This window comes from Hyaena hyaena, unplaced genomic scaffold, assembly GCF_003009895.1.
Source record: "Hyaena hyaena isolate Hyena2069 unplaced genomic scaffold, ASM300989v1 scaffold_361, whole genome shotgun sequence".
Lineage (NCBI taxonomy): Eukaryota > Metazoa > Chordata > Mammalia > Carnivora > Hyaenidae > Hyaena > Hyaena hyaena.
In genome coordinates, this window is record NW_024080991.1 from 533,729 (window position 1) to 559,372 (window position 25,644).

Sequence of the window (25,644 nt, forward strand, 5' to 3'; positions counted from 1 at the left end):
CGTCCTGGGCATGCGCACTGTAGCCGCCTCGCTCGCTGGCTCCTGATTCAGGCATAGACAGCTGAGCTGCCTCGGCTGATTGCATTCCTAGCCTTTGGAAGGCAGGCACCACCCTATCCCCCTCGAAGCCGCATCTGCCTTTTACTCAAGCCTGTTTGCTTAACTACCCTGAAAGAGTTAAGGGCCAAATTTAGCGGCCTAAGTAAGACACGCTGCAGCAGCTTTACACACTCTGACATAACCCTCAGCCTTTTTTACACTAAATGCGTCTGCTCTTTTGGAGCCCGGTTTATGCCTCTCTCTCCTTTGCTTTTCCTATTGTGCTGTTCTTTTCGCTTACAGGACCTGGGTGGTATCACGACTTTGGTAAGGTGGACCGCTCCATCGATAGGGAGTTGACCTGAATGCTCAAGTCAAATAATATCCGTTATAAAGGGCAGGTAAACAGGGTAGTTAAGGGGTGGTGGTACAATTACCGTTTCATAACTAGTCTTATCAAGGAAGTAGGATACAAGATCTTCAGCAGAGCTGGAGAGGAACGAACAGAGAGGGTGAAGGAGGGTGTCGAATAGGAATTTAGAAAGGTCTCCTAATACATAGCAGTATCTTAGCAGATTCCCACACAGGTAACCAAAGGCCACTTCCTCCATTTGTGCAGATTCACATCTTCTTGTTCTAGGACTTTGAGTCTGTAAAATTTTTTTCTTCTGCCTTGCTTTCTCCCCCTTTGGGGCACCTGTTTGGCTCAGTCAGTTAAGCATCTGATTCTTGATTTCAGCTTAGGTCATGACCTCACACTTTGAGTTCCAGCCACGCATCAGACTCCCTACGGGAGCCTGCTTGGGACTCTTTCTCTCCCTCTTTCTCTGCCCCTTCCCTGTTCTCTCTCAAAATAAATAAACTTAAAAAAAAAATGGCAACAGTAAAGACATTTCCAGGTCATACTTTTGTTAGACGTAACAAGGCCTTGTTCCTTTTATTAAGGACCTTCTTGGGTTCACAAGAAAAAAAATGGCTTTCATTTTACCTCCTAACTTACAAGTTTGAACACATCATTCTTTTAGCTCTTTAATTATACCTTATCATGTCATGCCATTTAAGGCATATCACACAGGTTTTTAAGGCAAGCATAAGAAAATGTTTTGGTTGGGGTCCTCCAATGTATCAAGGGATAGGAAATGTCCTCAGACTCTCTGGATTCCTGTAGACATAACTCCTATAGCTAGCATCTGATGATTAAACTTTTCCTACATGTACATATTCCAGAACTGGGTCAATAGATCCAAGCAAGCCTACAAAGAGAACAGATATTAACTGTAAATAATTATATTTTCTAAAATATTTGTGTGATTTGATATCTGACTCCTTCCAGTAGATGGTAAATTCTGAGGCCAGAAGTGACCTTTAAGTTGTTCACGCTTTTACCTTAGAGTAGTTGTTCCTTAAGTATTTCTTCAATGAACCATTCAGCCTCTATTAAATATATCTTTAATTAACCATTCAGCTTCTATTAATCCTTGCCCTTAAGTAGCTTTGCATAATAAATGAGCAAAGACATCTGAGAATAAATTAAAAAGTTTGACTGAAAAAACAGGCCTTATGGCCCTAATATGGACCAACTGGTTACTCAATAAATGCCGGTGTCTGGAACTACTTCTAAAAAACAAGTTATCCTCTATATTCTTCACTTAAAAGAAGTAAAGAACTAAGTGACAGAACCTAGACTGGGCTTGAACAAGGGGCTAGGACCTTGTTTCTGCCATCACTTACTCCATCCTCGCCCCTAGCTGCTGTACCAATTGTTTGTCCACATGGTGACAGAACAGAGGAAGAAGGTTGCTGGGGAAGGCTAGGGGCTCTGCCAGAGAGGCTGTCGGCATATGGGCTATCTCCCAGGCGATCAGAACCACCATGTCTGTCCTGGAGGGAAGAGGAAAAAGAAAACATCAGTCTTTGTACTGAAGAGTTTGTATGTGCCAGACAATGCTTAGTGCTTTAGATATCCTCCTTCTTATATTAACAGCTCCAAAGTTCCTTGCTTTAGATTGTCTCAGGCCCTCTGCCCCTCCCCCGCTCATGTCCCCTCCCTCCCCACCTCTCTCTCTCTCCCCATCTCTCTGTCAAATATATACAAACACTAAAAAAAAAAAAAAAAAAAAAAAAGGGGGAGCCTGGGTGGCTCAGTTGGTTCAGTGTCCAACTTCAGCCCAGGTCATGATCTCACAGCTTGTGAGTTTGAGCCCCAAAGTGGGCTCTGTGCTGACAGCTCAGAGCCTGAAGCCTGCTTTAGATTCTGTCTCCATCTCTGTCTGCCCCACCCCCGCTCACTCTGTCTGTCTCAAATAAACAGACATTAAAAAAAAAAATAAAAATAAGAACTCTTTTAAGTTCTTAAACTAGATCCCTAGTTTATAGATGAGGTAACAGGCTAAGAGAAGTGAAGTAATATGCCTGAAAAATGTAATGCTAGTAAGTGATGAAGGCAGAATTCAAACTTAGGTCTATTTGACTCCAAAGCTTATCCCTTTAATTGCTGTTATGCTGCCCTCTATGGGAAACAAACACTCAAGGGCGCTATATTAAAGAAGGAAAAAAAATTAAAAGGCAGAACAGCTCCAACTCTGCAAGCATTCCCTTCTCTATATGACTTCCTCCCCAGTACTAGAATATACCACTCAGCAATACCTCATCTGACTCAGCCTATACATCCCAGGGGTACTGAAATTATTTACAAGGCCTTTAAGATCTTACCAAGCTGAATGATCACTGTTGGGCTCCTTAAGGGAAGACTCCAGGGATACCAGCTGCTCCCCATGACTCAGCAGGGCATAGAGCAATGATATTCCAAACTGCAAGTGATAGAATATCCAAGGTAAAATTATTTCACCACAGGCAAGCAGTGCTTTCCTGGCTCTGCCATGTTCCCAACTAAAAGGGAAGGTTCACATGTAAAACTGTAACACAACACTTGTAAACGGTCAGATTTTACAGTGGCCGGCCAAAGAACTCTCAGACCTTTCGAAGGAAATCACTGCTTTCAAGTTTCCAGAAAATCCTTATGGAGAGTTGATTAAATGCACACTTGGGGGTCCCACTCTCAGGAGTCAGAGTCTATAGATCAGGAGTAGACCCAGGAATCTAATGCAGGTAGTTTGTGGACCCCACTGAAAGAAGCATTGCTTTAGGCAAAGATCTTCAGAGAGGGGTTCACGAGATAAACCATTGGGGTAATTGGAAAGTATCAGAACTTTCAAACCTGGAGTCGTCACTTAAAATTTTCTATCTTTATATAATAAATGTATGTACTTAGTATAGTGTTATATGTGTAGGACCTATAGACAACACATGGGTGATACATGGTTCAGCACTTTTTACTAAAAGGGATAAACAACCAAAAATTTAGGTGACCTCTGCTCTAGAGGTCCATCTCAACACCTTCAGGGAGCTTGTTAGAAAAGCAAAGGTATAGGCCCCACTCCAGGTTTACTAAATGAGACTCTCTAGGGATGAGACCAAGGAACTGGTATTCAATGAACTCTCCAGGTGATCCTAGCGCTACTAGATAGGAATGATCCTAGTGCTTATTAGATGTACTAGATATACATGTATGCAGAGATGATGGAAAGTTAGCACTCCCTTGCTTATTCCTTGCCTGTGATGGTACCTGAAGACCATCTGTGGCAAGAGAAAAGCCTCCCCACTGTGTTACCTGGTTCTGAAGGATCACAGTGCCTGGTCGCTCCGAGGAGCCAGGTGGAAACAACATCAGCCCCTGAAGTCCTTGGAGGAGTTCATGGAAGGTCAAGTGACGGATACATTTGCCCAGAGGTTTGAATAACATTTGTAGGGCCTGCAAGAAGGTCAGTAAGCACCTCTCTCAGATTTCACTACAGCTTTGCCTCCTCTTGCACTGCCTCTACCCCCTTTTCTTGTAGATCTGTTTTTGGCACTTTCCTGGTCAGGTTACTTACCAAGCGTCTCATCATTCACGTCTCTCCAACCTTAATACTGGTCCTTCAATACCCACTTTTTTTAGGATGCCTTCCCTAAGAAAGTTAGACATGGGGCTCACACTTCTCAGGGAGCCCTGATCTTCTCAAACCTCCACAGCATACTGACACCTGTGTAACCACAAGCCGGTGTTTTTTTTGTTCATTGCACCTAAAGATGATCAGTTGTTCCTATAGTAGTTTGTTCTGGAACTTCCCCACCTGCGGGTAGCAGGTTGGTCTCTCACTGCCCAGCACTTTCTCTGGCATCTCTGGGGGTGTGGGACAGAGGATGAAGTGGAAGTATCCCTCACCCATCCACAAAAGCATTCTCTGCTCAGTGCCACAGTACCTGATCAGCTACGTCCCTCCTAACTAGGAGGGGCAAATGGTGGGTGATAGCTAGGAGAAGGCTAACAGCTTGATCCTGGGGCAGGAAGGGGAGGAGCCTTGCCACTAGAGCTTTCCCCTTCCTCACGGAGAGCACCTGCAGGAAACCATCTGCTGCCTCCCTACATGTGAGAAAGGAGAACATTTTCAGGGTTCTGCATAGAGGGCTCTGGCTACATGCCAGAAAGGAGGAACAGAAGCAAAGTCCATGTCTTTGCTCATCTTGCCCTTCCTGGGGGGACTCCCACACTCACTCCAGATTAGTCTGCTCCTGGGTCTTTAAGGCCTGGAAGAGCTTCTCAATCTGGCTGCTCTGCTGTGTAGAGTAGCAGGGCTGTGGAGGCCCATCCTTCTGGCCCTGCTCTAGCTCTAGTAACTGAAGGAACATCTGGGAATTTGAGGATGGGAAAAGAAGAGGTCAATTTGAGTAACAGTTCATTCTCAAGGGTAAATTAGGAACTCATCCGTAAGGAGTGGATATCTCACCTTCTCGATCCGGGACAACACCTGAAGTCTCTGGCTGCTTGGAGCACCTATCTCCTAGGAGAGAGTCCCAGGCCATCAGCCACACTTCCATAGCAGCAGCTCAGGCCTCAGGCGAGGTACAAATTGAGCTGGAAAGGCTAACACAAAGTCTGACCACACTTCTTTCTCGCTCTGAGGTCACAATCTGATCTCAAGCATAAGAGTGCCCCCATAACAGGGGAGATATAAAGAGTTCTGGAGAAATAACACTTCTACCTGGTCTTGAGATCCATGGGGTACAGCGTCAATAGCTCGGCGAGGGCTAAAACATGTTGATACAGCTACCTGGCCCAGGGAACCCTCGATTCGAACCACTGCACAAAAAGAAGTCAGGACAAACATATTCCCCACCCCTTTCCCCCTCTGTTCCTCTAGGTATCTATCCCTACCCAGCAGGTCAGCCCTGGTCCCACCTGACTCGTAGGCCTCTGCTTTCTGAATGTAAGGAGTTACCAGCTTGAGGGATTCCACCTTGCTCCTTCGCCCAAGTAGCTCTTCATCTGTCTGCTTCTTCTCTAGTTTCTGATAATATTCCTGAGAGTCCATAGAAGAGAACTTAGAATTAAGGTTCTCAAATGCAACCTCTTAATACACCCTTTCCTACAGCATTCATTTCAGAAATGATCCTGGCACCTTAGGCCCCTCTGCCAACATTCTGAATCATCTTGAGTACCCTGGGCCTTATGCCATCTGTATTGGGGACTAAAGACTTAAAGAGCTAGGTACCTCCACCAGATCTGATGAAAAGGCAGAAAGCAAAATGGAAATCCAGGAAGCAAACCTGTCCTAACATCTGCAACCTTCTTGGCATTCCTTATTCCCAGGATACCCATTGCACACATCTCCCTCCCCCCCAACTCCCTTTTAGTTTTGTGATTCTACCTGTGCTTTCCAAAATCAGTTATCTGATGGCATGAAGACCATCAGCAGCTTGCAGTACAGAGTTAGCACTATTGTCAAGTGGCCAGTAGCCAATAGCACTCTAGGCCAGTTTTATGCTTCTGAGGTGAGGAATGGCTCAGCAGCTCTATTATCTTCTCAATGAAATATGTAAAATCCCAGGCTAAAATAAAGACACTGACTGTGAGTCAAACAAGGATTTGAATAAAGCTCTTTCATTTAGGAGCAGTGCCAAAAAGGCAGAGAAGAAAGTGGAGCACAGCTTAGACAACCCAAAAATCAGTAGTTAAAACCTGCCTCATTAGTAAAAGGGAGATAGGGAACAGAGTGTAAGTAGTCAAAATTTCTGCCAGCATATATTCAGTTCAACAAATTGAATCCCATTATTTATGGGATTCATGTATTTTGTATCTAAAGAACAGTAAGTAGATCAAGGTTTTTAACAAGACCTTTCTAAGGTCCACAAGAGTGTACAAAGGCAGGTAAGTTCATATTTCAAGGCTTAGTAGGGGAAATTCTTTTTGGCAAAGGATGAAGATAAAACCTCAATGTTTGGGAAATTGTAAATAATCCCATTTGTCAGAGGTGTAGGAGAATAGAAGAGAACGATCTTGGGCTTTAGAAATATGGCCCCTCTCCTATAGGGAGGTCTCTCCCCCATGACTGGACATGGCCTCTAAAAGCTGGAGAGATGATGCAAGAGGGTTGATTGAGTCCAGGCCCACTTGACACCAAAGTCAGAGGCTGAGAAGAGCACCTGGGGCTCACCTGGTAGTAATAGTCATCCAGGAGAGGGTTCTCACTCTGCAGCTGAACCATCTGTACTTTTATCACCCAGTCTTTCTCTTTTCGAGTCATGAGGTTAACATAGGGATCTGGCTGCTGAGACCAAGGCTTCTTGTCTGGGGGACTTTAAGCCAGAAGGAACAGGACTTTAGACCTGCCCACCCCTGCACAGTGAACTTCCCAAGGAGGGGTAAGCAGGGAATGGAGCCATCTGGGCAGGATGGAATAGAGTGCAGAAGTGGGCAACACTGGGAGAGTCTTATTTGTGCAGGGGCTCTGGGGAGATGCCCAATCACATAGGAATACTCAACATGCACATGAACTGCCCTCGACCCTGCTGCTCATCCAGCCTTTACCTTGGTGCTCGCCTATGTTGCTGCAGCTGCAAGATCCGTTGGTGCTGAGGGTGGAGCTGGGTCAAATGACTAGGAATACTTAGAAAGAAACTTGGGCTGGTGAAAGAAAGCACTCAGCTCCCTACCCTCCCATTCAATTAGCCTCTGATAACCTTAGCTGGACATCTAAGGCAGCTCCATCTGTTCATGTGCCTCCCCAAAGTCAGCCACACCAAATACCACAACCCTAGCTCAGCATGGCTCAGTTCCCCTCCAAGACAGATTTTCTTGATATTTGACTGCAGGAATTCTTGACACAGTAGAAAACCACTTGGCCTGGGAGTTGGGAGTTCTGTCCTATTTTCAGTTCTGCCATGCCAGCTAACCTCAAGTAAATTCTTTTTAACTCCTGGGCCTTCATTTCCTCATCTGTGAGGGAGAATGACTAGACCCTACCACACACTTCTCTTACTAAGTCTCTGTAGGTGTTTTTCTGTGGCAGTTGGTGGAGTGGCTCCCACCCCTCCACAAGCCACTACCTTCTGAACCCTCTGGAGAAGAGCTCAGTCTGTGGGAAACACTGGGGTGCTCAGCTCGCTGAGCCAGTACCTGAAACTAGGGGGCCATGAGGTTGGTGAGCTGCAGAATAGAGTTGGGTCTGGTGGCAGAAGTCGAGGTCCAAAGTGTCGTGCTGTAGAACTGGCACTGGAAATGGTAGTCCGGAAAGGAACTGGAGAGAAGTAGTCCAGGGTCTGAGAGAGGAATTCAGATGTCTAGGAAAAGGGCGTCTCCACCAACCAAATGCTGCTTTTGCCGCCATATCCATTTCCCACCTTTATATTCTCACCTGCCTTTTCTTCCATAAGAACCTCACCCAACAGAGTTGGTAACCTTCTGTGGAGAAGCCCCTCAGTCCCTGACCATGGGGGGGCATGTGCTTTTCCTGTCTGGTGAGTCATCACCACTCTCTCCGCCCTCCCCCACCCCCATGATGGTCTTCTCTCAAGCTTCTCTCATTGCTCCACTGGGGCAATGCTTGTCTGCTTTTTTTTGGACTCCTCTGAAGCCCTCCCCAGAGCTGCAACTGTCTTCTCATTCTCCTTGTAGGCTGTCCTGCAACTCCTCTACCCCCGGCCATGTTCTAATTACACAGTTAACTTAAGGTCAGGTGCTCTTTCCAGCCTTAAGCTCAATGCTGCTCATCTGCTGAAATGTAGGGAGATAAAGGAAGGCTCTCGTTTCTCTCTTTTTCATACAGATGGCAAGTTGTCCCTGGACCACCTCTACCATGTACCAAGCTTCCCTAGACTATGGGTGTCTCCCACCTCCCATACCACACCTCACTTGGGGCACTTCATCTCCAGACGAAGGTCGAGGGCAGACCAAGGGACATTCCACATGCTCCTTCCCCAGACACCATTACTTTCTCACAGGATGAAGAATTAAGTGACCCACCTGCCACAGAAAGTTCAAGGAAGCAGGTGACATCCCCAACACACGAGAGGCCTTGATTCCAGGGGAGTTGAGAAGACCTCTCTGGAATGGGAGGGGGGGGGAAGACTGAGGCTTGAAAGAGCCCATGTGGTCATTGGTGTCCATTGGGTGTGGGGTGGAGGTAGGCCAGTCACATCCAATATGCCTGGCCCTTCATTGTAATCAAAATCAACCGGATCAGGACCGCTCTGCTTCCTTTGAGAGGAAGGAAGACTGGTATCTCAGGAATAGGTTGAGGGAGAATCTGAATGATTTAACTTCTGTATGGAAACCTGGTCTCTCTCCACTGGTTGTGGTATTTATTCCCCTGTATTTCCAGGAGTGAACTGCTGAGACATGGGGCCAAGGGTCAAAGATAACTCACCTTCAGCACCAGGAGCTGGCCGAGCACCTATGGGCTGTGCACAGCCCTTCTAGGAGCTGGTTTTTAAGGTGAAGACAGCATCAGAAACTAAGTGGGAAATAGGAAGAAGGAAGGAAGGAGACAGTCTCTAGTCAGGTTCAAGCCTAAAATAGAAAGTGTTAACTGGGAGTCTATCTTAGAAAGGTGTGGAGGCCGTGTAGTCATGGCCGAATGATTAAGGCGAGGGACCGGAAAGGAGTGGAGAGGAGGAGAAGGATATGGAGGAACAGTCTGTGAGCTGCAGAGGGGTCAGGACAACCGTTCCCCCACCCCCTCCTGCCCTGGTACCTGGGTGCTGTGGACAGCACTGAGGACAGCTGGATCCCTGAGATCACGCTCTTCCTCATCCTCCTCCTCTTCTTCCTCTGGGTCTGGGCTTAGATCTGGATCCAAATCCACCTCCTCCTCCTCCTCCTCATCTTCCTCCTCTTCCAGTTGGGAGGCAGATACTGGCTCCTCCTCAGAAGCCAAGGAGCCGTGGCACTTGCTCGGGCCTCGGTTTAAGTGGGGGCCTGAGGAGGGAGTAGATGGGGACTCAGGTGGTAAGAGTCTCCTCTAGAGAGGCTACTTCTCTGTAACACCTCTATTCACAAGTCATCTCCAGCATCCTCTTCAAACAATGCCTCCCTCTTGTTACCTAGGTGCCCCTAACTGCTCCCACTAGAGCAAATAGAACCTGGCAGGTGCCAACCACTTTGGCTTTCCACACCTTTTCAATTGCCTCATTAGGTATCACCTCACGTTTTTCCACTTGCTCTCCCCTACATAACATCCCTAAGTGCCTCCTTAGCCAATCAAGTTCCAGCTCCCAGGACTCACTGCAATTTTTAAAAAAGTTTTTTTAAGTGTTTTATTTATTTTTGAGACAGACAGAGACAGAGCATGAGAGGGGGAGGGGCAGAGAGAAAGGGAGATACAGAACCCGAAGCAGGTTCCAGGCTCTGAGCTGCCAGCATAGAGTCCGACGCGGGGCTTGAACTCATGAACTGCGAGATCGTGACCTGAGCCGAAGTAGGAGTCTTGACCTACTTAACCACCCAGGTGCCACAAGACTCACTGCAGTTTAAGCCTATTGTACACCAGATACCTTACATGTATATGTCCTTTTAATTCTGAGCAGTCCTGCAAGACTGTTATTGATAATTCCACAATGAAACAGAGGAAAATAGGGCCCAGAAAAATGACCTCAGTCACCATTGTAATGTAGCTAGCAAGTTGGAGAGTTTAGAAATCACTCCCAATAATCCTGGACACCCAGGCCCATGTCCATCCACTGAATCAGACCAACAAACCTCTGTACCGTAAGCCTTTTCATTCAGATACTACAGCCTAGTTGTCAATACCTTCAGGACAGATCGTCTTTGCAGGCTGGCAGACTTCCACCATGGCTGTTTCCTCTGGTAAGAGAACACTGTCAGCCTCTGGAAGGAAAACCTAAGACAGGGAAGAAACCCAGAGACACTCTCCTTCTCAATAAGGAGACGGCATGGCATCCATCCTAAAACAGCCACCATCTCCCTCTAGCAAGGTTGTCAGAGAAGTATTGGCCCAGGGTCTTGAGGAGCAGGACCCTGGACTCTCAGACTGCTTTAAAGCCCCACCCCCTGCCCTAACCAGTCCAGCTGCAGGGAGCAAAGGGACAGAGCTTGGAACTGGAAAAGAAGCACTTCCACACGGACACACACTTGGCCCAGACGCCTCACAGCTGCCTTGTTGCTGACACCCACCACTGGATTGTTGCTGCTCTTTCCCCTTAGTTTAGCCATGGCAGCCTAGGCCTGGCTTGTTTTCTGCCCTGGATTTAAGAGTCCCCGCCCCTCCCCTACTGCCCCCTTAAAGGGCCAGCATCCCCCAAGATCCCCCACGGCATCTTGATGGAAGTATGAGAATATAATCTAATGATAAAGAAAACTCTTGAAAGGACAAGAGACATAAAATCCATTAAAAAAATTTTTTAATGTTTTATTTATTTCTGTGAAGGAGAGAGAGAGAGAGAGAGAGGCAGCATGAGCAGGGGAGGGACAGAGAGAGAGGGAGACAATCCCAAGCAGGCTCTAGGCTCTGAGCTGGCAGTCAGCACAGAGCCTGACACGGGGCTCGAACCCACAAACCGTGAGATCATGACCTGAGCCGAAGTCGGACACTTAACCAACTGAGCCACCCAGGTGCCCCCATAAACTCCATTTTTTAACCACAAGTTTGTGAGTACAGTTTATGGGGATTGATATTTGAGAGTAGAAATTTTTTAAAAGGATCCCTGTTTTCCACACCCTTCATAGGAGATTTACTAGGCTATGTTCCCTTCAGTCCTTAGGTTTTGATTCATCAAAATTGGATCGAAAAGCCCTGAGGCGATCCTAAGGAGATTTGCTAGCAACCAAGATCTCAGCCGTTGAGTTTGTGGATCCTGAGAGTGCACCTGGTGATGCTCGCCCTTCACTGGGTCTTCTGAGTTAAAGTCTGCCACCTAGCTCTAACTGATGAGGAACCCCTGTGACTTTGAAGCCAAATCGTCAAGGAAAACTCATTTTCGTGAGCTACATAATCAATCTTATATCTTTTTGGCTACTCCAGTGGGAGATAGGTTCAAAAGCTCAGGAGTAAAAAGAAAACAAGACACATCAGTAAAGCTGGTAAGCAAAAACCTAAGACCCACCTGAGCCTCATCTAACACCTGAGCGAGTCTGAATTCTATGCCCACATCCTGTGTTTATTATGTTTTTAAAAGTTCTTTAATATACAGTGCAATATTGATTTCAGGAGTAAAATTCAGTGATTCATCACTTATGTTCAACACCCAGTGCTCATCACAAGTGCCCTCCTTAATGTCCATCATGCATCTAGCTCAGTCCCAACCCACCTCCTTCCATCAACCCTCAGTTTGTTCTCTGTCATTAAGAGTCTCTTGCGGTTTGTTTCCCTCTCTCTCCTTCCCCCCTCCCATGTTCATTTATTTTGTTTCTTAAATTCCACATATGAGTGAAATCATATAGTATTTTCTCTCTCTGATTGACATTTTTCTTAGCATAATACATTCTAGCTCCATCCACATCATTGCAAATGGCAAGATTTCATTCTTTCTGATAGGTGAGTAATAGTCCATTGTATGTATCTATATCTATATATCTATATCTATATCTATATCTATCTACCATCTCTTCTTTATCCATTCATCAGCCAGTGGACATTTGGACTCTTTCCATATTCTAGCTATTGTTGATAATGCCACTACAAACATTGGGTTGCCTATACTCCTTTGAATCTGTATTTTGGTATCCTTTGGGTAAATACCTAATATGCAATTGCTGGGTTGTAAAGTAGTTCTATTTTTAGTTTTTTTGAGAAACTTCCATACTGTTCTTTAGAGTGGCTGCACCAGTTTGCATTCCCAACAGTGCAAGAGGGTTACCCTTTCTTTGCATCTTCAACACCTGCTGTTTGTTGTGTTAGCCATTCTGACAGGTGTGAGATGATTTCTCATTGCAGTTTTGATTTGTAATTCCCTGATGTTGAGTGATATTGAGCATCTTTTCATGTGTCTGTTAGCTATCTGGATGCCTTCTTTGGAAAAGTGTCTATTCATGTCTTCTGCTCATTTCTTTCTCTTTTTAAAAAAATGTTTTTATTAAATTTTTTTTGGTTTCTCTTTTATAGTTTATTGTCAAGTTGGTTTACATATAACACCCAGTGCTCATCCCAACAAATGCCCTCCTCCATGCCCATCACCCATTTTCCCCTCTCCCCCATCCCAATCAACCCTCAGTTTGTTCTCAGTATTTAAGAGTCTCTTGTGGTTTGCCTTCCTCCCTCTCCTTGACTATTTTTTTCCCCTTCCTCTCCTCCATGGTCCTCTGTTACGTTTCTCCTATTCCACATATGAGTGAAAACATATAGTATGTGTCCTTCTCTGCCTGACTTATTTCGCTCAGCATAACACCTTAAAGGTCCATCCATGTTGCTACACATGGCCAGATTTCATTGTTTCTCATTGCCATGTAGTAATCCATGGTATAGATAAACCACATCTTCTTGATCCATTCATCTGTTGATGGACACTTAGGCTCTTTCCATGGTTTAGCTATTGTGGAGAGTGCTGCAGTGAACATTGGGGTACATGTGCCCTTATGCATCTCCACTCCTGTATCCCTTGGGTAAATTCCTAGCAGTGCTATTGCTGGGTCATAGGGGAGTTCTATTGTTAATTTTTTGAGGAGACTCCACACTGTTTTCTAGAGGGGTTGTACCAGTTTGTGTTCCCACAAGTTTGTGTTCTCCACATCCTCGCCAGCATCTAGAGTTCTCTGATTTGCTCATTTTAGCCACTGTCACCGGTGTGAGGTGGTATCTCAGTGTGGTTTTGATTTGTATTTCCCTGATGAGGAGGGATGCTGAGCATCGTTTCATGTGTCTGTTGGCCACCTGGATGTCCTCTTTGGAGAAGTGTCTGTTCATATCTTCTGCCCATTTCTTCACTGGATTATTTGTTTTTCAAGTGTAGAGTTTGGTGAGTTCCTTATAAATTTTGGATACTAGCCCTTTATCTGATATGTCATTTGCAACTATCTTTTCCCATTCTGTCAGTTGCCTATTAGTTTTATGGATTGTTTCCTTTGCCGTGCAGAAACCTTTTATCTTGATGAGGTCCCAATTGTTCATTTGTGCTCTTGATTCCCTTGCCTTTGGGGATGTGTTAAGTATGAAATTGCTGTGGTTGAGGTCAAAGAGGTTGTTTCTTGCTTTCTTCTCTAGGATTTTGATCATTTCCTATCTCACATTCAGGTCCTTCATCCATTTTGAGTTTATTTTTATATATGGTGTAAGAAAGTGGTCTAGTTTCATTCTTTTGCATGTTGTTATTCCGTTCTCCCAACACTTTTTCTGCCCATTTAACTGGGTTATTTGTTTTCTGGATGTTGAGTTTGATGTTCTTTATAGATTTTGGATACTAATCCTTTATCAGATATGTCATTTGCAAATATCTTCTCCCATTCCATAGGTCACCTTTTATTTTGCTGATTGTTTTCTTCTCTGTCTGGAAGCTTTTATCTTATTGGAGTCCCAATAGTTCATTTTTGCTCCTGTTTCCCTTGTCTCTGGAGACACCTCTAGGAAGAAGTTGCTATAGTCAAGGTCAAAGAGGTTGCTGCCTGTTTTCTCCTCTAGGATTTTGATGGTTTACTGTCTCACAATTAGGTTCTTCATCCATTTTTAGTTTATTTCTGTAAGAAAGTGGTTCAAGTTCATTCTTCTGCATGTTGCTGTCCAGTTTTCCCAGCATCATTTGCTGAAGAAACTGTCTTTTATCCACTGGATGCTCTTTCCTGCTTTGTCAAAGATTAGTGCCATACATTTGTGGGTCTATTTCTGGGTTCTCTATTCTGTTCCAGAGACCTATGTGTCTGTTTTTATGGCAGTACTGTACTGTGTTGATGATAACAGTTTTGTAATACAGCTTGAAGTCTGGAATTGTGATGCCTCTGGCTTTGGTTTTCTTTTTCAAGACTTATTTGGCTATTCAGGTCTTTTGTGGTTCCATACAAATTTTAGGATTGTTTGTTTTAGCCCTGTGAAAACTGTTGGTGGTTTCTTTTTAAGTTTATTTGTTTATTTTGAGAGAAAGAGAGCACAAGCAGGGGAGGGAGGGAGAGAGAGAGAGAGAGAGAGAGAATCCTAAGAAGACTCCACACTGTCAGTGTAGAGCCCAATGCGGGGCTTAAACTCATGAACTATGATATTATGACCTGAGCTGTAATTAAGAGTTGGATATTTAACTAACTGAGCCACTGAGGGGCCCCAATGCTGGTGGTATTTTGATAGGGATTGCATTAACTGTGTAGATTGCTTTGGATGGTATAGACATTTTAACAATGTTTGTTCTTCCAATCCATGAGCATGGAGTACTTTTCCATTTCTTTGTGTCCTCTTCAATTTCTTTCTAAGTGTTCTATAATTTTCAGAGTAGAGGTCTTTCACCTCTTTGGTTCGGTTTAATCCTAGGTATCTTATTGTTTTTGGTGCAATTGCAAATAGGATTGATTGCTTGATTTCTTTTTCTGCTGCTTCATTATTGGTATATAGAAATGCAACAGACTTCTGCACCTTGATTTTATATCCTGCAACATTGCTGAATTCATGTATTAGTTCTCCAATCCTGTGTTTATTTATTTTTTAAAATATAGTTTATTGTCAGGTTGGTTTCCATATAACACCCAGTGCTCATCCCAAGTGCCCACCTCCATGCCCATCACCCATTTTCCTCTCTCCAACACCCCCCACTAACCTTCAGTTTTTTCTCAGTATTTAAAAGTCTCTTATATACATCCTATGTTTAAATGAACCCCACGTGACTTTGTAGAATTTCTGAATAAAAATGAAAATGAAGCTAATTTCTCTAAATCAAAACCAGTAGATGAGCCCTATTATGGATATAGGACCAAGATTCTTAGTGCCCGTAACATGACAGGGATGTCCACTCTCACCACTGTTGTTTAACATAGTGCTGGAAACCCTAGCATCAGCAATCAGACAACAAAAGGAAATAAAAGGCATCAGAATTGGTAAAGGAGTCAACTATTCCATGAATTCAGCAAAGTTGCAGGATACAATATCAATGTACAGAAATTGGTTGCATTTTTATACACCAACAATGAAGCAACAGAAAGAGAAATCAAGAAAATGATCCCATTCACAACTGCACAAAAAAACATAAAATACCTAGGAATAAACCTAACCAAAGATATAAGAGATCTGTATGATGACAACTCTAGAAAACTTATGAAGGACATTGAAGAAGACACAAGGAAATGGAAAAACATTCCATGCTCGTGGGTTGGAAGAATAAATATAGTTAAAATGTCATTACTACCCAAAGCAATCTACACATTCAATGCAATCCCAATCAAAATTGCATCAGCATTCTTCTCAAAGCTAGAACAAACTATCCTAAAATTTGTATGGAACCACAAAAGACCCCAAATAGCCAAAGTAATATTGAAGAAGAAAACCAATATGGGAGGCATCACCATCCCAGACTTTAGCCTCTACTACAAAGCTGTCATCATCAAGACAGTATGGTATTGGCACAAAAACAGACACATAGACCAGTGGAACAGAATAGAGAACTCAGAATTGGATCCACAAATGTACAGCCAACTAATCTTTGACAAAGCAGGGAAGAGGATCCAATGGAAAAATGACAGCCTCTTTAACAGATGGTGCTGGGAGAACTGGACAACAACATGCAGAAGAATGAAACTAGATCATTTTCTCACACCATACACAAAAAATAAACTCAAAATGGATTCCTGAATGTGAGACAGGAAACCATCAAAACCCTAGAGGAGAAAGCAGGAAACAACCTCCTTGACCTCAACCGCAGCAATTTCTTACTTAACACATCCCCAAAGGCAAGGGAGTCAAGAGCAAAAATGAACTACTGGGACCTCATCAAGATAAAAGATTTCTGCACGGCAAAGGAAACAATCCATAAAACTAATAGGCAACTGACAGAATGGGAAAAGATAGTTGCAAATGACATATCAGATAAAGGGCTAGTATCCAAAATTTATAAGGAACTCATCAAACTCCACACCCGAAAAATAAATAATCCAGTGAAGAAATGTGCAGAAGACATGAAACAGACACTTCTCCAAAGAGGACATCCAGATGGCCAACAGACACATGAAACGATGCTCAGCATCCCTCCTTATCAGGGAAATACAAATCAAAACCACACTGAGATACCACCTCATGCTAGTCAGAGTGGTTAAAATGAACAAATTAAGAGACTGTAGATGCTGGTGAGAATGTGGAGAAACGGGCACCCTCCTACACTGCTGGTGGGAATGTAAGCTGGTGCAGCCCCTCTGGAAAACAGTGTGGAAGTTCCTCAAAAAAATTAACAATAGAACTCCCCTATGACCCAGCAATAGCACTGCTAGGAATTTACCCAAGGGATACAGGAGTGCTGATGCATAGGGGCACAGTTACCCCACTGTTCACAGCAGCACTCTCAACAATAGCCAAAACATGGAAACAGCCTAAATGTCCATCAACTGACTAATGGAACAAGAAGATGTGATATACTGCTAGGAATTTACCCAAGGGATACAGAAATGCTGAGGCATAGGAGCACATGTACCCCAATGTTCATAGCAGCACTCTCCACAATAGCTAAAACATGGAAAGAGCCTAAGTGTCCATCAACAGATGAATGGATCAAGAAGATGTGGTTTATCTATACCATGGAATACTACATGGCAATGAGAAACAATGAAATCTGGCCATGTGTAGCAACATGGATGGACCTTGAGGGTGTTATGCTGAGCGAAATAAGTCAGGCAGAGAAGGATAAATACCATATGTTTGCACATATAGGTGGATTAGGAGGAACTTAACGGAGGACCATGGGGGAGAAGAATGGGAAAAATAGTCGGGGAGAGGGAAGGAGGCAAACCATGAGAGACTCTTGAATGCCAAGAACAAACTGAGGACTGAGGGGGGTGGGGGAGAGAGGAGGGGGTGGGAGAGAGGGGAAGAGGGGTGATGGGCATGAAGGAGGGCACTTGTTGGGATGAACACTGGGTGTTATATGGAAACCAACTTGACAATAAACTAATAAAAAAAAGATTCTTGGAGCCCCTAAAGAATAATTTTGTTTCAGAAGTTTTGCTGTATGTTAGAATGATATAAGTGAGGGGGGAAATTAAGTAGCTTAATTAAATTTAAGTTACTGAAACTTTTCAATAATCCAAATTGGGTTCTGACCTTTTTGGTAATGTCATTCAGCTGTTTCCTTCAAGAATTTCTTAATAGCTCATGTTGGCATTATAAATAAAAGGGCCAGTGGTGAATGTCACTGTTCCAGAAGTGATTTATTAGGTTGTTGTGGAGACAAGGTTTTAGGGAGAGTCACTCTCTGCATGCACAGTGTAAAAATATCAGAATGTGTTCATTTTTAGAAACAAAAATGCCTTTCTTGTTTTTGTTTCTCATTTTAGCTGCACCTTATTTCATTCCACCAATGAATCAAATTTCTCCTTTTCTTCAACTCACATCATTCCTTCAACCATTGCTGCCTGGCTTTTGACTCCATCATAATGAAGGCATCAAGGGACAGATGAACAATTCTACAAGCTCCTCAACCCTTTCTACGGATTTTTCAACCCTATGTTAGTACTCTGCAAACACACTATCGAGACAAATCCCCTACCCTCACTTCTACCCAGATACCACCCCTAAACCCTACTTGAATTAAACAAAATCCGGAACTACCATTACCCATCACCCCTCAGAAACTATTCACAGTTACCAATGATTTCTTAACTCTAAGTGCAAATGACATGTTTCAGTTCTTATCTTAACTCAAGTCTTGAGAGCATGTGACACTGTTGACCATGTCCTCCTTATCATCTCTGTTCTCCCACTACTTCTTAACACTTTAGTCTCCTGGTTCTTTTTGTACTCCGTGGGTTATCTTTCTTTGGCCTCTTTCCTGCTCTCCTCATCGCTATCCAAATATCCTCTCCTTCATGCCCCTCCTCTTTCCCTTCTATATTGCATATTCTTAGCCTGAAATTGTGTATGTTTGTGTGATCTTTTAACATGTGCATTTTTCCAGTCAGACAGTCCAGAGTTTTCCTCACCTTCTCAAAGGGATCAAGAATCTCGTGATGCCCCCAAATTAAGTCCTCTGCAACTTGGTATCCTGGACAATCTCATCCACTCATGTCTTACTACCCACTACATGCTAATGACTTTTAAATCCTGTCATCAGATCTGACAATTTCCAATCAAATTTGATTTTTATCTCCTGTCCATTACAGAAGACATAAGATCCTTAAAATCTGCCTCTCCAGCCTCCAGTCTTCAAGTTCCCTGCCTTCTAGTTTGCGTTTCAGAAATTATAAGCTATATTTGGCTGTGCAGGGAGAGTGGAGTTCTGATGAAGCCCTCTCTCATAATTGGTGTACACCAGGATGTCTCTCCCTGGCCTGGGGGCCTCTCTCCTTTGGTCTGGTCGTATTCAGTTGTTGATCAAAGCAGCTTCCTGTCCCAATTCATTTTGCCTTTCTTTTCAATGATATTAAACATGTTTCTTAGCAGGTAATATGCTCTTCATTGTGCCACACAAGCAAAATGAGTTTGCAAAGAAAGTTATTTTAACTGGAGGGTGATTTCAGATGCTTCATTAAATGGTCTTATTCTAATTTTCTAAATATGGAGTCAAGGGGCGCCTGGGTGGCTTAGTCGGTTAAGCGTCCGACTTTCGCTTAGGTCATGATCTCGCGGTTCATGGGTTCGAGCCCCGCGTCGGGCTCTGTGCTGACTGCCAGCTCAGAGCCTGGAGCCTGTTTCGGAGTCTGTGACTCCCTCTCTCTCTCTGACCCTCCCCTGCTCACGCTGTCTCTCTCTCTCTCTCTCTCCTAGAAATAAATAAAACATTAAAAAAAAAAACAACTAAATATGGAGTCAAATGGAGTAAAAAAACTTAGCTCTGGCTTCACTTCCTCCAGGAAGCCTTCTCAGACATCCTCTTCCCTTCCAGGCTGGATGAGATGCCCATCCTATGTGCACTTATTGGTTCTTATACTATTTTCTCATAGCACTTACCACACTGATTGTAATTCTGTTTCTGTATTTGTCGTCTACATTTGAGAAAAGCGCTATGTCTTCATCTTTGTGCTTTGAGCACTTAACACAGTATCTACAACAGGATGGGTGCTCAGTATCCTTCCCCTCAGAGACTTCCTCAGATGAAGCTTCTAGCGTGCCACCTGGGTGTGTCCTATTCCAGCCCACTTTCCACGTTGCTTCCAAGACGTGTCATTCTAAGAAAACAAACCTTATAATACTAAGCCAGAATCATAAAAGACATAAAGATTTGACTAAAAAAAGTATAACTTCTATATTGAAGACATATTTATGCCGGCATAAATTCTTACAGAGCAAAGATTTAAATATTTAAAAAATTAAACCTCAAGAATACTCAAAGTGTGATTTTTTTTTTAAATGTGAAGTAGAGAAGGTCCTTGTAACCATGACCTCAAATCCACAAGCCATGAAAGGTGATTGGTAAATTTGCCTGTATAAAAATGTAAGGCCTCTGAATGGCAAACACAACAAAACACCATAAAAGAAAACAAAATAACTTTATTTTTATCTGGTAATCTTAAATTTATCCTTAAAATTTATTATTTGCTTGTTTATTTTTAATGTTTATTTTTGTTTTTGTTTTTGTTTTTTTAAATGTTTTATTTATTTCTAGATGAGAGAGAGAGAGAGAGAGAGAGAGCTTGAGCAGGGGAGGGTCAGAGAGAGAGGGAGTCACAGACTGAAACAGGCTCCAGGCTCTGAGCTGGCAGTCAGCACAGAGCCCGACGCGGGTTAATGTTTATTTTTGAAAGAGAGAAAGAGGGAGAGAGAGACAGAGCATGAGCAGGGGAGGGTCAGAGAGAGAGGGAGACACAGAATCTGAAGCAGGCTCCAGGCTCCGAGCTGTCAGCACAGAGCCTGATGTGGGGTTCGAACTCACAGACTGTGAGATCATGACCTGAGCTGAAGTTGGACCCTTGACTGACTGAGCAGCCCATAAGTCCCTGCCCTTAAAATTTATTTAAAAGAACTTTTAGACGGAGATACCTTTTATTGTTTCTTAAGATTTTGAAAGATTAGGAAAGGAAAATTTATGTTAAGTCCAGATCCTTTTAGCAGTATTTCCTTCACAACTCCTGATAATCAATATTATCTAATTAGCAACAATATCAAAATTAACATAACACTGTTGATGGATAATATCAAAAGAACATTGCTATTTTCTCTCATATTTACTTTTAAAATCCTGTAACTTTATGTGAGTGCTGAATGTTAACACAGAACTCTAGTCCTTATGGAGGACTTTGACCATAGTATTCACTTCTTAAAAAAAAAAACATGTCCTAATTTAAATAAGAAAAGTATGAGTTTGGGGCGCCTGGGTGGTTCAGTTGATTAAGCTTCCGACTTCTGCTCAGGTCATGATCTCACCGTTCAAGCCTCACATCGGGCTCTGTGCTGACAGCTCAGAGCCTGGAGCCTATTTCAGGTTCTGTGTCTCCCTCTCTGTCTGACCCTCCCCTGTTCATGCTCTCTCTCTCCCAGAAATAAATAAAACATTAAAAAAATTGAAAACAAAAGAAAAAAAGGAAAGTATGACTTTGTCCTAGTCCATTTGAACTGCTGTAACAAAAACAAAGACTGGGTAGCTTATAAACAACAGAAAAGTTTTTTGGTTTTTTTTTTCACAGTTCTAGTGCTGCAAGTCCAAGATCAAGGTGCTGGCAGACACAGTGTCTGGTGAGAGCCTACTTTCTTTTATTTTCCCTGTGAGAGCTCACAGATGGTGCCTTTCACTGTGTTCTCAGGGGTAGAAGGGAGGGGTGAGTGTACTCCTCAGGATTTCTTTTATAAATTCCTGATTCCCATTCATGAGGGCTCTATTCTCATGACCAAATCACCTCCTAAAGGTTCTTCCTAATACCATAGCTTGGGGATAGGATTTCAACATATGAATTTTGGGGAGACACAAATATTCAGTCCATAGCCATGACCTTGGAGGATATAAGCTAAGTATATAAAACTATTATGTTTTTACCTGTATTTTACATTGAAATATAATATTTGGTGATTAAAGTCTCAAAATCGTTATTTTTTCCTCAAAACTATGCTTCCATTTACATTATAGGAGAGGTGTATGTGCAGACAAAAAAAAATAGTTGAGACTTTGTCTTCCAAATCTACATTCAATCCATAATCAGGGTAAATCAACTTTCTGAGATTAATCTGTAATTGCCACATTTACATAGAAACTCCTCGTTAAGAGAAACTTTTTTAAACAGATTGTTTGGTGTTGCATTTAGATTCAATGTTCATTTATTTAATTCACCTATGACATGTGGAAATTTTTTTTCTAACTTAAGAAAATGCAGGGCTTCACTGAATTATACATAAAGTCTGCAAAATATTTCTGTTACAAAACTAAGTACAATTAAATACCATTAGGCAAAAGTAAAGACTTTCCTTTCACATTTAAATTATATTTGTTTTGGGGCACCTGGGTGTCTAACACTTGGTTAAGTGTTAGACTTCGACTCAGGTGATGATCTCACCACTTGTGGCTTTGAGCCTCTTTGGAGCTGTGCTGACAACTCAGAGCCTGGAGTCTGCTTCAGATTCTGTGTCTCCATCTCTCCCTGCCACTCTCCTGGTTGCTATCTCTCTCTCTCTGTCTCAAAAATAAATAAACATTAAAAAATTTTTTGTAATTATATTTGGTTCATGCATTACTGCCTAAAAACAAGTTGGAAGAGACTATTACTAATCTTGATTGTGACAACGTATTGCATATTTTGACATCTCTTTTAAATGTTAGTCTGAGTTTCAAGTTCTGCTTTTCTACTTATCTTCAAATAGATGGTTTAGTGCAAAACTTGAATAGCTGACACCACTGACCACCAAATTGTTTGTGGACCAGAAGTCAACTCTACCAAAGTTGCTTCCTTGTATATTTCCTTCTGTTATGAGCTTCAAATGTTCTAAGCAGAATTTGGATATGACTACATTTGCTTAACCTTGATTTGGTGATGATAACAGTTCCATTGTGCTCCAGGACCTAGATCTTCTGGTTTCAGATCCAACACATCTGTGCTTATAATATATTTCCTCTTTTTCTTGGCCCTGTTCTCCCATATTATCCAGGATTAATTCCAAGAAAGTCATCTGTTAGAAATGGTGCTGAATAATGTACCCCAATGTTCATAGCAGCACTCTCAACAATAGACAAAACATGGAAAGAGCCTAAGTGTCCATCAATGGACGAATGGATCAAGAAGATGTGGTTTATCTATACGATGGAATACTACATGGCAATGAGAAAGAATGGAATCTGGCCATGTGTAGCAACATGCATGGACCTTGAGGGTGTTATGCTGAGTGAAATAAGTCAGGCAGAGAAGGACAGATACCAGATGTTTGCACGTATAGGAGGATTAGGAGGAACTTAACGGAGGACCATGGGGGAGAAGAAGGGGGGAAATAGCGAGGGAGAGGGAGAGAGGCAAACCATGAGAGACTCTTGAATGCTGAGAACAAACTAAGGACTGAAGGGGGGGAGGGGGGAGATGGGCATGGAGGAGGGCACTTGAGGGGATGAGCACTGGGTGTTAAATGGAAACCAACTTGACAATAAACTATTTGTAAAAAAAAAAAAAAGAAAGAAAGAAAAGAAATGGTGCTGAATATACAGTCACCAACTTCAGTTTCCATCATGTGTAATTCACCTGATTTTTTTTCTATTCAAAAACTGAAGTTTTACTTCCTGTACAGGCAAGATGAAAATTAATATCCTCCTTTGTGTGAAAGTTGTTAGTTGATCTCCATCAAGGCCATCAGGGATATGGCCTGGTGGAAGTCGCTGTTCTGGAGGGCGAAGGCTGGCCAAGGAGCTGCCTGGCTCTTGTCACCCATAACGTGGTGGGGCTGAAAGAGGTAAACTCATTCGAGATGGGTAAGAATCTCCAGGTGGCAGTGGCAACTGTCCCCAGAACGGCGATTAGAATCTAAGAAAGGGAGGGATCTAGGATGGACTGTGGTCACTTTTCAAACCCTTCACCTTTTCCCCCTCAGGGCTCTCTTTCTTCTAACATTTTATTTTGAGAAAACTTCCATCCCAGGAAGAAGTCCAGAGGATGATGAAATTATCTTCTGCATATCCTTCACCTAGAAGTTGGTAACATTTGCCTAATAAATATTCTTTAAACAAACTACTCTGTTCTATTAGGCAATGTTTGTTCCCAGTGCCTGGGAATTCAGAATCATGAATAGGAAACCCACAGAACAAGGAACACAAATAATAAGTAAATGTGAGAAACTGTTCAACCTAACTGCCTTTTAAAAATATGAAGTTGGGGCACCTGGGTGGCTCAGTCAGTTAAGCATCCAACTTCACCTCAGGTCATGATCTCACAGTTTGTAGGTTCAAGTCCTACATCGGGCTCTGTTGACAGCTTAGAGCCTGGAGCCTGCTTCACATTCTGTGTCTTTGCTCCTCCTCCATTCATACTCTGTCTCTCTCTCTCTCAAAAAATAAATAAACATGAAAATTAATAAAAATGAAGTCAAACAAGGAGATGCAATTTTTCAAAGATAACAACCAGCTGGAGGAAGGATGTGGGAAGGTGAGTACTCTCTCTATCGGGCAGTGGAGTGTAACCTCATACAAAGTCTCTAGAGGGCAGTTTCACAGTGTATAGCATGTGTTAGAATAGAGAAAAACTGGGAATGTCCCCAGTCTAGAATTGGGTAAAAAAGTATGGTATATTCATATAATGAAACACAGTTAACCCTTGAACAACATGGGTTTGAACTGTGCAGGTCCAGGTATAGATGGATTTCCCCCCATAAATATAGTACAGTACTGTAAATGTGTTTTCCTTGTGATGTTTTTAATATTTTCTTTTCTCTTAGCTATACAGTAAGAATACAGTGTATAATACATATAACATACACAATATGTGTTAATCGTCTGTTTATATTACTGGTAAGACTCCTGGTCAACAAGAGGCTATTAGTGGTTAACCTTTTGAGGAATTAGAAGTTATACGCAGATTTTCAGCTGCAGAGAAGGTGGGGCTGTGTGAGGGTCAATTGTACTATGTAAGCATGAAAAATCTACATAGATCTCTATTATGATAGAAATGGATATATTATCCATGATATATAGTTAAATAAAAAAAACTATTTGCAAAGAAATATATGGAGAATAATTACATCTTTGTAAGCATGTATCTCCATATGTATATCTGTATCTGAATAGACAAAGTTTGGGAACAAACATCAATTCATTAGCAATAGTTATCTTTGGGTGGTAGGTTAACAGATAATTTAAACCTTTTTTTAATTCTTACCTATATTGTCTGAACTTTTTATTCATTTATTTATTTTAAAAAATTTTTAATGTTTTATTTATTTTTGAGAGAGAGATAGAGACAGCATGAGCAGGGGAGGGTCAGAGAGAGAGGGAGACACAGAATCTGAAGACAGGCTCCAGGATTTGAGCTAGCTGGCAGCACAGAGCCCCACCCAAGGCTTGAACCCATGAACCGTGAGATCGTGACCTGCGCTGAAGTCGGACGTTTAACCGACTGAGCCACCCAGGTGCCCCATCCTTTTATTTTTTTAAACATTTATTTATTTTTGGGAAAGCACAAGTCGGGAAGGGGCAGGTAGAAGGAGACAGAGGATCTGAAACAGGCTCTGCGCTGACACGCTGACATCAGTGAGCCATACGCGGGGCTCCAACTCACAAACCGAACCACGAGATCATGACCTAAGCCGAAGTCAAACCCTCAACCGACTGAGTCACCCAGGTGCCCTATGGATGATCTTTTTATAATGAATATGAATTTTATAAGTAGAAAAAACATGAAGCTAGGTAGAAAAGCTTTTTTAAAATATCATAGAAAAAAGCCTCACAAACAGGTTAAAAAAACAAACACAAAAAAACAGCTTCACTGTACCTGCATCATGATCTAAGGGGTAAAGTCCACATTCTTTCCTTGGCACCAAAGTCCTCTGCAGGCTCTTTAACCCCTCCGGGTGGAGTTAATTTCTTTCTTGGAATTATAATTTTTTCATACACCTATAAACCTGAGTCTCTGAGCTCTTTGAGGAACGATGTTTCCCCAGCGCCAATCTAGCGCCCAGCACCTAGCAAAGTGCTCAGTAAAGGTTAGTTGAATGACTGAATGATTGCAGCGCACACTGAGACCTGATGGATCAATTGGGA

At 42.7% G+C, this 25,644-nt stretch overlaps 1 protein-coding gene across 1 annotated transcript; it reads right to left on the reverse strand.

Annotated features, from left to right (window-relative positions):
• Window positions 1–113: 113 nt before the first annotated feature.
• PATL2 (PAT1 homolog 2) lies at window positions 114–10,208 on the reverse strand. The gene is made up of 15 exons (XM_039250049.1): window positions 10,166–10,208; window positions 9,111–9,334; window positions 8,381–8,461; window positions 7,535–7,677; window positions 6,947–7,015; window positions 6,573–6,714; window positions 5,318–5,438; window positions 5,121–5,218; window positions 4,866–4,919; window positions 4,634–4,767; window positions 4,342–4,501; window positions 3,710–3,850; window positions 2,752–2,849; window positions 1,771–1,920; window positions 114–168 (listed from the first exon to the last, which is right to left on the reverse strand). The coding sequence occupies exons 1-15, from the start codon at window positions 10,206–10,208 to the stop codon at window positions 114–116; spliced, it is 1,713 nt and encodes a 570-aa protein (XP_039105980.1).
• Window positions 10,209–25,644: the final 15,436 nt, after the last annotated feature.